Source organism: Vipera berus (genome assembly GCF_964194415.1).
Source record: "Vipera berus genome assembly, chromosome: 1".
In the NCBI taxonomy this organism is placed as follows: domain Eukaryota; kingdom Metazoa; phylum Chordata; class Lepidosauria; order Squamata; family Viperidae; genus Vipera; species Vipera berus.
This window is the reverse complement of record NC_138202.1, coordinates 123,299,163-123,312,124: the sequence shown is the minus strand read 5'-3', so window position 1 is coordinate 123,312,124 and position 12,962 is coordinate 123,299,163. Positions and strand designations below refer to the sequence as shown.

Genomic DNA, 12,962 nt, shown 5'->3' with positions numbered 1-12,962 from the left:
ATTATATACGAAAGAAATATATTTCTATTTACTTTTACAATGGTCAAATTATATTTCTAGGAGAGACAGTGTAGATTTATACATTTTCACACAGTTATAAATTGCACAAACCATTTGGATGCTTCTTTTGAAATAATATTCATGAAAATATTTATTCCCCAAGCTGATGCTTACCTGATCAATGCATTGAATGGAACTTTTTTCCATGGGATACTTTGCTTCAAAAGATCATTAGCAAATGACTGAATTGAAAATAAAGACTGTAAAATAGCATTCATATAACAGGTATTTCCTAAATTTGTAAATCTGTGGAGAACAAGACAATATGACCAAATTAAAATACTGGCAGCATAAATATGATTTGCTACACAGATTACATCGTGGTTTCTTAGAAAATCTGCAAAGGGTTGCCTAAACAACAACAATGGCAGGGTAGACAACACACTGAGGAAATGTTAAATAAACCTAGCCTTAAGACACAGCTGAGGGGTCCCTGGGACAGCAAACAAAGATCACTGAATAGTGTAGCTCAGGAGTCCCCATCTGCCAGGTCTTGGCCCACTGCCTGGCCCTGAGCCCTTCAGAACTGGGCTGCAAAAGCGGCAGAGCGCATACAAGTGAGCTCCCTAACCCTACCACTGTTTGCACAAATGGAGCTGCGCATGCATGTGGACCACTCACGCAGAACCATCCCCCCCCCCGCCCCAGGCCAGTCACAAAGCCAGAAAGATTAGGGAACTCTGCTGTAGATGACTGGAATACAGTACTATTAGCAGCAAAGCTCCAGTGGGAGAAGCAGAAAAGCAGGTATTCTGGAGCAGACCTTGAAACGGTCAGGTCTAAAATTTTCACATTGCTCACCCAGAACTTGGAGAAAGAGGGATAGCAGGAAGAATCGTAAAGAGAAAATTAAATAGAAAAGAGCTAACAAAAAGTGAGGAGGGGAAAAAAATCTATCTGACATTGACTAGTGGTCATTGCCTAGCTAACCAAATTACAAATATTTACCTTTATTTGTTCGTTTGTTTGTTTTAGAAAAAAGGAAAACTCATTTGAGAAGACATTATAATTCTAACAGTGTCTTTGTGCATAAGTGTGGTCCTTTCCTACTCATTATCTCAACAAGCCATAACATTATGGTTTATACATGACCAAGAGGAAAACAAAAAGCACTTCCTAAAATGAAGTACTAAAGAAAGGATAACAAAAAAAACACAAAAACACCTGATTACAGAAAATGCCGAGAAATCTTAAGGGAGTTTCTATTTCCTCAATAGTTAATTTAGCACATTTATACATTAAAAAGAGATGCTTAAGATACAACGACCAACCCTTGTAACTGTTGCTGTGGATGAGTGGTAAGGGGCACTCGAGGCTTGTTCCATCCCGTGTAATCCTGATTAGATCTCATTCTTTTGACAGAAAGAGGGGCTGGCTGAGAGAGAAAGCCCAAGCTTCTTTTGGCAGAAGGATTCAATACATTAGACCTATAAAAGAAGAGGAATAAAACCCATTTCAAAGATGACAAAGCTTATTACTACAATTATGGTTAGATTATGTGGTTAAGCAAGCAAAGATGACACTTACTCAGAGAAATATCAAAGCATAAAAAGAAAAATATTGTACTTATCTTAAAAGATAAATTAGTTTTATTTTCATCCCGATAATTTAACAGGGGCCATCTTCAAATGTCAAGAATAAAATGAGGAAAGCATATAAAGGGTTTTTTTTAACCTAATAATTCTTGGTTGGGAGTGACACTGATTTGAAATAAGTATCGTAAGTTCCTCACATAAAGCAGCCACAGATTTTTCAGGTACGCTCAACTAAGAGCTAATAATATTATAAGGACAAGTTTTTAAATCTCATATATAAAAATAAATAAAACAGGTTAAATTGAATCTAGCAAGATGGAATAGCCATTTGTGCAGAAATTGCTGAGTTCCCTTAGGTGCAACTGTATTTCTGGATGGGACGACACTGTTCCTGAATGAACAAGTCTATGACTTGGGAATCAAAGACGCCAACTACTGTTAAATGCATAGGTAGATGCCCTGGTGTTTGTCTTGCTTCTGCTCTACCTGAAGCAAAAGGACATGGTGACAATGATTTATATCCCATCGCCACTTGTGGATTCTATTGCACTAAACCGTACACAGGACTGCTTTGAACATTATCTGGAAGATTCAATTGGTACAAAATGAAACTGTCCCTGCTGGGGAAAAGAGGTAAGAGTTGCCTCAGGCAAGTGACACTGATGTTGTGAATGCTGCATCTGTTATCAATAGGTTTCCAAATTAATTAAACATGCTGGTTTTAATTTTTAAAGTCCTATATGGCTTGGCACCAAAGTACCTTTAAGACATTCTTCTGATAGGACTTATTTATCTTCTAGGCTCATTTCAGGTGTGGAAGCTTAGGATACCACACAGCAAAAACTGGTTAAATGGTTCCTGGCAGGTCTAAATATCCAAATAAAGCCTTCCTCAAATTGCCTTTGATTCCTGGTGTCTATCGAAAGCTAACCATATTGTTTTGACAGATCCAATATAGAAAAGATCTGCTATTGTGTTTTCCAGTCTGGCCTACAACTGTCATTAGCCCCTTAAGGGATACTAGGCCAACATTAGTTAGCTCCTTGGTGGCAGCTGCTGAGACTGCATATTTGTAACTAGACTTTTATACAATACTTGGAATGGCTTCAAGTGTCCTAAACTAATTAAATCATCTCACTTCCGGACACAAAGAAATGAAAAATATTCACTTTGGCATGATTATCTTAGCAGTAATATAAGGTGATTTCACAGAATATATATATTTGATGAATACAGAATTCTTACTATAAAACGTTTTAAAGGAGAGTAACTATTTTTGATACCTACCTGTCCAAATTAGAATTACTAGCTGAATAATCCTTTGTAGAAGATCTGCTACCATAAAATGAAGATGACTGTAAAGGCAAAACCCCTGGAAAGAGACAGATACAACTTTTCGTAAAAACTGACTTAACAGGCCAGCAATATCATACACACAAATATTCAGTAATTCAAATGAGATTCTATCAAGTTCTATCAAAAGTCTGATATGTCTCTCTTGAAATTTTGGATTGACTGTATTTGCTAAGCAAAGCAGAGACAGTCCTCAACAAAACTGAAATACTGGAAATTTATTTTACAAACACCTTATTCTCAAAATTCTCATCTCTGGCCAGTAGTATCATTTTTAATCCCTGTTTCCTTCAACTAATTATCATGTTGCGTATCGGCTTTATTAGAATTTGTTACCTGGTCATTTATTTCGGGCAGCAGGATCATATTAAGCAGTAAGGTGCATACACATAAGAAATGCATTAAATATTTTACATGCAACATCTTTAAAACCAGTCTAAGGCAGAACATTCATATTATATGTTACAGTATGGATTTTCAAACTGGGTTCGTGGAACCCTATAGTTGTACAAGCACTTGATGGGATTTCGTGAGAAACAAAGAGGTAAAAGGTTCAGTTGAGCAGAGCCAATTTTTCATTGACAGAACTTTGCCTCCTGATCAGGGATTCTGAGAAATATATTTAAATAACAGTTTATGTGGCCTGAAAAAGTTTGAAAATCCCTGTTAGAGTAGACTTGGGGAATGCTTTCTGATTTGAAAGCTGAAGTCAAATAGCAAAGGCATGCTCTCTTCCAACTTGCATCATTTATGAAGTACTTATTCTGTGAGTCCACTTTCTATAAAATGGCTGTCTTAATTTTCAGTGAAACTATTATGTAGCATGAAAAAACATTAAAACTAAAACCTCCAAAATTTCTGTTAAGGTACAGAATGCTTGATGCGGGATTAACTATTGAGGTGAAGGTAGGGACATTTACTGTTTACTAAGACCATTTCTTATTAAAACTGAGAACCAAAAATAATTTGCCACTGATATGAACTAATGTGCTCTCTTGTTACAATCATTATAGTTTATGTGCCATCTGATTCCCAGTGACTCTGGGTGCTTGTAAAGAAAAAAAAATGACTTGGGCCTTTATATTCTGACCTAATATATATGGTTACATTTTATTTTCTGCCAATTTTATACTTAGTAAGGCAAATCCAAAATAATTCTGCAATGTTTTAAAATTAATTTTTAGAAAACCAACAAAACACTATCAAAAACAGTACCATTTCTTTACCTGATATCCTGTTTTCCTCAGCCTGCTTCATATTCAGCTGCTTTTCTCTACTGCTGTGTAAAAATTTCCGTGCTGGATCAGTCATGGCTTTGTTATTGCTACAGACAAATACATGTGATCTTAACTTCATTATTTGTAAAATACTCTGTGCTACTTCGATCTGATATATTAATTCTTAAGTTTAAATTTATCTGCAATCACAAATGGCTCCCTAAAACTCTCAAACCTACTAGAAAAATACCACCCAAACACTACTTCAATATAAATCTGCCTCTTTCAAACATTTAATTTAGCACAGAATGGAAAGGCTCAGCTTTTTATCTGAAACCTCTCATCTTCTTCAGAGACGGGCTCTGGGTTATGTTGGTAATGACCTACAAAGCCCTACATGGCATGGGTCCGGAATACCTTGGGGAGCACCTGCGGCCGGCGTCAACTTCCCTCCGCCCAGTACGCTCCCACAGAGAGGGCCTCCTCAGGGTGCCACCGGTCAAAGAATGTCGACTGGTGGCCCCCAGGGGGAGGGCGTTCTCTGTGGGCGTGCCGGATTTATGGAACCATCTTCCGGTCGAGCTCCAGATGGCGCCTGACCTCCGCTCCTTCCAGCGCGATCTCAAAACCTACCTTTTCGAACAAGCTGGCCTGGCCTGATGGGATGGGGTTGGGTTTTACTAATCTGTTTCAACCTACTTTTTAATGTGTTTTAACTTATTCGTGGGCATTTTGTTTAATCGTTTTTAATTTTTGTATCTTGTTTTTTTAATATGTATTGCCCTGTTCACCGCCCTGAGTCCTTCGGGAGAAGGGCGGTATACAAATAAAATTAATAATAATAATAATAATAATAATAATAATAATAATAATAATAATAATAATAATAATAATAATAAACATGAAAACATAAAAACTACATGTCAAATGCAAAAATAAGCAAAGATAGTTAAAATTCAATATTAAAGTTAATTAAAGGTGGGGTAGGGCCTTCAGGGCGCTAACCAGCCCCACTCCTGTGTGCTGCTCTATGAGCCCCAAGCAAAACAGCAGAGCTTTAACTACCACACTGAAGTACACAGAAAATATACATGCATGCACGGACACCCCCCCCCCCTCAATCCATATTATCAAATCCTTACAGTTTTTAAGAGGATTCTTTTCCCTGAAATATTATATCATTATATCATTCTGATTTTAAAAGTTTGGAGTAACTAAAATATCTAACGTTGAAAAAAACAACAGAACTTGAGAACAACAGAACTTGAGAAAAATAAAAACACACCTTGACGAATCATTTTCTTTAGGGTAATCTTCATTCATCTCAACTGCAGAGGGTGTCCTTTTCCTCCTTTCACTATTTCATAAAGGCAAAATAAACATTTGTTTAATTCACAAGGAAAGAACCCCATCTACTTCAAGCTTAAGATATTTTTCCAGGAGTATCAAAGACTTTTAACTATGAAAAGTAAAAAAAAGAAAAGAAAGAAAAAGCTTAAATGCTTATTTATGATTAAATTTATTGGCCACCCATCTCACCACAGGGCAACTCTGGAAATGCTTCCCAACATTTTTACATATATTCTAGACCAGGGGTAGGCAACCTCGGCTCTTTTATGACTCATGGACTTCAACTCCCAGAAATCCTGAGCCAGCTGGCTCAGGATTTCTGGGAGCTGAAGTCCATGAGTCATAAAAGAGCCGAGGTTGCCTACCCCTGGACTCTAGACATTTCACTTATTTGTTGTTGTTAGCTGCGAAGTCGTGTCCGACCCATCGCAACCCCATGGACAAGGTTCCTCCAGGCCTTCCTGTCCTCTACCATCTTCTGGAGTCCCTTTAAGCTCACTTTTCACTTATACATAAAATCACATTTACCTGAAAAGCTATTTATTAAAACATCTTTACAACCTATTCCTATTTCTTGTCATGAATATTGAAAGTTGCATTGCCTCCAAAGTTTTCATACCGGTTTTCTAATAATCCATTTCTGTGAGGTGTGGAAGCAGTAGTAGTTGAGATATTGACCCTGCTGAAAGACATTCCAGCTACTGGAGAATTCTTAAGTGATGCTCTTCCTTGGCTGACCAATACTTTACGAAATGGAGTTTCATCTTTATTTTCTACAATCACTCTTCTAGGAGTCTAAAAAATCAAAGAGAAAATGCTAAAATCAGTTGAAACACACTAATGGTGTGCAAAATACTTTGAAATGAACTATTTAAAAACTGAGGTGCCCATTTTTGATCTCATAGTTTCAAAAAGTGACAAAAACATTTCAAGATGACTGAAGCAGAATATTCTGAAAAGCTGACCATTCAAAATCGAACTGTTTTGCATACTCCTACAGCATGCAATATTTATCATAACTCATATCAGAAAGTAAAAAATCAGGATTAGTGGGAGTCATCATCCAGTAAATACCTATCAATTAATTTGCGTAAAACAGGGATTTGTTACAGTTGTGTAATTTATCTCTCATTTTCATCTGAACACAGTGAAAAAAGTTGCTTAGAACTATAAGATATAAAAGGCCTTGATTAATGTAGCTCCTCTGCAATTTAAAGAGAGGCTCAGCTCTTTTTCTACTAGTTAAATCAATGAGACTAACAATGTTTCATCTTGCAAAAAAAAAACAACACCACACCACCTTTGTGTTAAGTTCAATGTAAGCAATAGCACCTAGAAAATTAAGCAGGATTTGATTAGTTAGCATGTGGCGGACAACCACTATAAATTCCAGAGCTACAGACTAGACTAGGAATTTAAAAAACACTTCACAGGAAAGTAATGGAAATTCACTTTCATGCTGCTGTTAAGAAAAGAATATGGACATATAGTTAATATTTTTACCCTCCTAGTAAATATTCTGAGACCACTGAAGGGACCAATACCAGAGACTGAGGTGGGCTATCTCTCTCTGTCTCTCTCTCTCTCTCTCTGTCTCTCTCTCTCTCTCTCTCTCCCCCCATCATTTCCTTAACTTTTAACCAGGCAATATGGCACATCATAGGGCAACAATTTTTGAACCAAGGTACTTCAACTTACTGAATATACCCAAAATCTAGGATCTACAATTCCTCTGAAACTGAAATGTAGCAAACTTTATAAAACATTTTTTGTGCTGATGTTTGTGCTATGCAATTCAACAGACTATTTTTCAAGGCAGATACATCTCTGAAAGTATCAAAACTTTTTTTTTAGTGAAAGCAGAATATCAGAAGTTCTGTCATTATTGGGCACTGAAGAATCTGCTAAGGAAATACCTTTAAAAGAATGACCGAATGGGTCTTGGGTTGTCTAGTATACTACTAAAATACTCCTGTTTGTCTTGTGTCAACTTTCCGTTATATTGCTGGTTATTTATTGATTCACCTGATTTGATTCTGGCGATTAATTCATTGAGACCCTACAAAGTATTATTTTTGCCTTATTATAACTGCCCATTCCCTATTTCCTGATTTGAAATCTTTGTTTCTGACCTTGATCTATTTGTCTGCCTCACTAGACAATGATCTTCCCTCTGCATCTGCAAAGTCCAATCATTTTAATGATCCTGAAATCAATGATTTTCATGGACAAAGCAGAAAGCCACCCCTATGAATAATTGCTACTAAAACTTTAGGAAAACTGCAACAACTAGATACAGTAGTTTTGACTTCAGTTTAGCCTCTCCCTCTCTACTATTAAACTTGCTGTGTAAGAAACCCTATTTGACTGTTTCTAGCTAACACTGCTCTGGAATATGCCAACAGATAGTTGTGGCATTTTGCTCTAACTTAAAACTTTGCACGCATGCAATTATACTTTGAAATTATCAAGAAAATAATGAGAACCGAACAGGTCAGTTGTTCTGTTCCCCCAATAAATTTAATCATCCAACCGAATTATTTCCTAAGACTTCCTTATTTTCCACTTTAGTAATCACTAGCTCCTTTTTTCTACATTTTTTTCCATCGTTAGGTGAAAATATTTAACAGTCATGGCTTTCATTACTGCACCAGTCTTATTCAAGCTACAATAATTAAACTGGAATCAAGAGTTTATCCACAAGATTTGAGTCATTGGTAAGCTTGCTGGAGAACTGAATGCTTCCCGTAAGGTCATTTAAGCGCCTGGCTAAATAGAATTGCCTAATGTTAGAAGCCCGTTCCGACAGGCTTGAATATTGTATGTGCATAACAACAAAAACTAAATGTGATTGAAGAACATGACTTTAACCAATGGAGGGAGCTGCTTATAATCTTATTCTACCATACTCTTTCTACATTTGTTTACTAAATGCTTGCTTTCTAAACTGAAAAAGAAATCAAAATGTAGTTTTCTGAAAATTCTTGCATAAAACTTACTTTTCGTGTCTAGGATTCAATCACAATAAGCTTCCAAGTCCTAACCTGGATTAGGCCACATGAGCTTCAGATTCAGAAGCAACAAAATTCTGTAAGAACAGTGGTCTAAAACAGAACACTGGAACTACTCTCAGTGTTCCTTCTCCTTGGAGATGGATTTTCATCCTAAAGTCACCCCACCCTTCATTTACATCAATGAAGTACTTATCTCCAGTCTCAGCTATTAAAGGAAAGGGGCCTTTCCCCCATCATGAGGGATAATCAGTTAGCTAAACAAAAAAGGTAAAATAACTTTTGAAGACATATTCTCTGTGGCATTCTAAACTGAACTGAAACTCAGGAAGGGAACAGGAATATCAAACACAGTAGGAGAGGAACCTCTACTTTTTCTCTAGAAGCTACATTTCCTAACTGGATAGAGGAAGAATTCTTCCTATGTCCAACAAAAACAATATTTGTGTTAAATATGATCTTCTTCTTCTTCTTGTGAAACTATATCCTGTAAAAGAAATGTACATTATTCTAAGGAGAAAAAAGAGCTCAGCAGTTCTGGCACAGGTAATATAGCACAGGGCTCCTTCACGTTATGCTAGTAAAAGATTCTCCAAAAACTGCACACACAAATGAATTCACATCAAGTGAGACGCTCCGTCCGTGGGATAAAGAGGGCTACAGGGTACAATATCCTCATCCAAATGCATTGACAAATGTGCTCATAAATTTCTAGGGTCTATTTTTCAGTGCTATGCTATCCAAATATATCTTCTTCCTTGTGTTCTACATACAGTGAAAACATTTTCTCCATCTTTTCTACGATTAATTTTTAATGCACGTGGTTACCATGGCAGACAAAAATAGAGAATAATAATAATAATAATAATAATAATAATAATAATAATAATAATAAGAATAAGAAGAAGAAGAAGAAGAAGAAGAAGAAGAAGAAGAAGAAGAAGAAGAAGAAGAAGAAGAAGAAGAAGAAGTTGGAAGGGACCTTGGAGGTCATCTAGTCCAACCCCCTGCTCAGGCAGGAAACCCTATACCATTTCAGAAAAATGGCTGTCCAGTCTCTTCTTAAAAACTTCCAGTGTTGGAGCATTCACCACTTCTGGAGGCAGGTTGTTCCACTGATTAATTGTTCTAGCTGTCAGGAAGTTTCTCCTGACAGAATGCATCACAGTGGTACGAATTCTTTGTTATGTTGCACACAGTAGAACCAAAGCAAGGAGGGTCTATGAGGGCACATGAGAGATGCCACATGGGTTGGGAAGGTATGCAAGGAGGCATGAGGGATGGGCACAAGGTGTGCAAGAGGTCTGGCTCAGGAAGGGCGCACGCAGAAAAGGAAGGGCGCACGCAGATTGGGGAAGGTACCAGTGCGTGACCAGCTAGCATGGCACAAGTACAGAAGGACTAGGGGACTCCAAGGTGCTTTTTTCAAGAGGCAACTGAACTTTCTTGTTTTTCTTTGAAGATGTTTCGCTTCTCATCCAAGCAGCTTCTTCAGCTCTGACTGGATGGTGAGGAATGGAAGGATTTATACTCCTTGCAGACAGCTGGTCATTTGCATTCTTTTAGAGCAGGGGTCTTCAAACCTGGCCCTTTTATGACTTGTGGACTTCAGCTCCCAGAATTCCTCAGCCAGGCACGCTAGCTGAGGAATTCTGGGAGTTGAAGTCCACAAGTCATAAAAGGGCCAAGTTTGAAGACCTCTGTTTTAGAGAGCTGCTGAGCCACCTGGAGGTTTATCTGTGTCATCAGGGTCACTTGAGTAGTGCAAATGGGTGTGGAGCCTGGGGGAGGGTGCACTGGCGGGAGAGATCTACCCCAGCCATTTTCAATCTTCCCCGTCAAGCTTTTCCTTTGATTTTCTGGGAATATGGAATATTACAAACAGCAATCCTGTGATTTCAGGGTGCTTGGCAGCTTGTGTATGGAATATTACAAACAATCGTGTGATTTTGTAGGAAGTAAGACCAGGTTTGCCAAGGATCCAGACCACGATCATGTGACTGCAGGGGTGCTGGGATGATTGAAACTCCAAAGACCAGTGATAATCGTTATTCATTTAGTGCCACCACAGTTTTGAACAGTTGTGAACAAGGGCTACCTGTATGTATGATTAGTTGCATTGTGGTGAATTCACATATAGCAAATTCCCATAAAGGAAAACCTGTAATTGTCTGCCAAGAGTACCATTGGCAGAGCAAATATATTAATTTTACAATGATGAAAGAATTTAGTCAGTAGCCTTATGTCTTTCAAGGAAATAGTTGTGTCAAAGATCACCAGTAGGACTGCTCTTTCTGCTGTCTTGGCCTTGATACTTTCCAGAATTGAAAATCATCAAGGTGAAACTGAAATAACAATCTACTCCAGACAAATTCAAAACCTTCTTGCCTTGGATAGTTACCACAAATAGTAAGTTTGACATTAAAGCAGATATTCAGTTCAATAAACATGCTATTTATTCTCAGTTTGGTATAATGGCTTGAGGCGTAAAAAAGCAAAAATTATCTATTACAGAAAAGACAGAAATGGAGAAAAGACAGAAATGGCCTTCACCATGCATGATTGATCAGTCAGTAGTGCCTTCATTTTAACTGTGGCAGAGAAATATGTGGAGTGACATAAAAATCTGTGACACTCCTGAGCTGCTTATACTTGGTGGAGCAGTGGGCTAATGCCTCCTTAAGTAACACCAGCTGCCTGCAATTAGTGCAGGTTCGCATCCCACCAGGCTCAAGGTTGACTCAGCCTTCCATCCTTCCGAGGTAGGTAAAGTGAGGACCCAGATTGTTGGGGGCAATAAGCTGACTTTGTAATAATGCTGCTTGGGGGTGTGTGAAAGCCCTAATAAGCAGGCATATACATAGAATGAAGGCTACTGCTAAGCTTGTAAGCTGCCCTGAGTCTTCGGAGAAGGGCGGGATATAAATGGAATTTAAATTTAAAAAAAATAAAAAATACTAGGAAGAATACCATGGCCAAGCAATGGAAGAAAATGTCAAATAGAAAAGCACTGGAATTAATAAAGCTTCTCCACTCTCTTTCCTTTCTTCCCACAGTGTTTACTAAAGACATCAATTTTGGCAGGATTGAGATGGGAGATGAAAATTAAATATATTAAATTTAACTGTAAGAGGCTAATTAGCATTAACTGTAAAATAATTGTAATGGTAGAAAAGCTTATTAGGAGTTACTCTAACCTATTTAGAGGTCTAACGGTACCCTATAGCTGATGAGTCCATGAATAAATGATTATTAAGCTGCGGAATAATAGGCTTAATTAGTATGCAAAAATATATCTGGATCTATGTATTCTTTCTGTAATGATTTCTACAGCTATTCATAGGCTCCCTTAATTTGGCCCCATTCTTCTTTTTCCATGGATATTAAACTTCAAGTTCCTAAGAGGTACAAACAGAGTCTGTTCTTAGAACAGAAGTTATACACAAAGACGTTAAGATGTCATCTTACCAACATCCCTATCCCCATAAAAATGAATTTTGTCACTATTAAAAAGAAAAGGAAAAAAATATACCTGGCCTTCAAGGGAAGGTAACTGTCTGTTAGAATCCTTCTGCATGGCTCTATTGCTTAAAACTCCTCCAAAACTGCCAGATCCATGAGATAATTTCACAGCTAAAAACAAAACATAGTTCCATATAAATTTTACACACTTCATTTATATATACGTTACTATACTTCTTTTCCTGACACTACAATCATTGAGAAAAACACAAACTTGCATACTGATGCTGCTCACAAAAATGGTATTATTCAAGGTCAGCTGTATAAGTTTAAAGATTAAAATTCATTTCTCATCCCTATGGGAAGTATACATCTTCCTCAAACCCGGTTCTGAGATCAGAGGCCTGGGAGTTTGAGGGTGCACTGGTGTTATGTATCTTCTTTTTCTGCCATGTTCTTCCAGACTGTTGAGTTTCTGCTGTTGGTGTTTCCATTGTTACTTTCTGCACTGCAGTTGGGAGTACACCTTGGATGGTTCTTTAGAGAGCAGAGGCTTTATTTTGGTGGCCTCTACTTCCCTAGTGTATTTCCTTAGCCTGGTAGGCAGTGCTGTGGGCCTTCGTTTAGCAGTCTGTAAGGTTCCAGAGAGAGTCAGGCCATTGTATTCTTTCAGTAGGTGAGTCTTAATCTTCCTACCCTGCTGTAATTCCACCAGCTAACTAACCTCTCCCTAGCTTCCTTGAACTTAACTTCTAACCTCATTTTCCAGTGGTGGGTATGTACCGCTATTATTCTTGCTTATGTAGCAAAGTCTCCAGGATTATAGGAGCTATAGCATATACCAGTTCATTGGCTTGAGTCACGGTGGTAGTAGGGATTGTCATGAGGGCTCTACTAGCATCTTCTAGCACACTACTTGGTGGTATGTCTCTATTGAGCCTTGATAACTAGTCTCAAGAATTGACCGTAGCTGA

The 12,962-nt window shown here is 37.8% G+C and overlaps 1 protein-coding gene across 5 annotated transcripts in view; it reads right to left on the bottom strand.

The window, feature by feature from the left end:
• Positions 1 to 12,962, bottom strand: part of USP37 (ubiquitin specific peptidase 37) — a 45,505-nt gene that overhangs the window by 25,682 nt on the left and 6,861 nt on the right. For all 5 annotated transcript variants that reach the window (XM_081312514.1, XM_081312513.1, XM_081312515.1 and 2 more), the window contains exons 4-10: positions 12,059 to 12,159; positions 6,135 to 6,310; positions 5,451 to 5,522; positions 4,175 to 4,272; positions 2,883 to 2,967; positions 1,332 to 1,487; positions 175 to 306 (exon numbers count right to left, since the gene is read on the bottom strand). In XM_081312514.1, the coding sequence (XP_081168640.1) occupies positions 175 to 306; positions 1,332 to 1,487; positions 2,883 to 2,967; positions 4,175 to 4,272; positions 5,451 to 5,522; positions 6,135 to 6,310; positions 12,059 to 12,159 (820 nt within the window). The remainder of the gene's footprint in view (positions 1 to 174; positions 307 to 1,331; positions 1,488 to 2,882; positions 2,968 to 4,174; positions 4,273 to 5,450; positions 5,523 to 6,134; positions 6,311 to 12,058; positions 12,160 to 12,962) is intronic.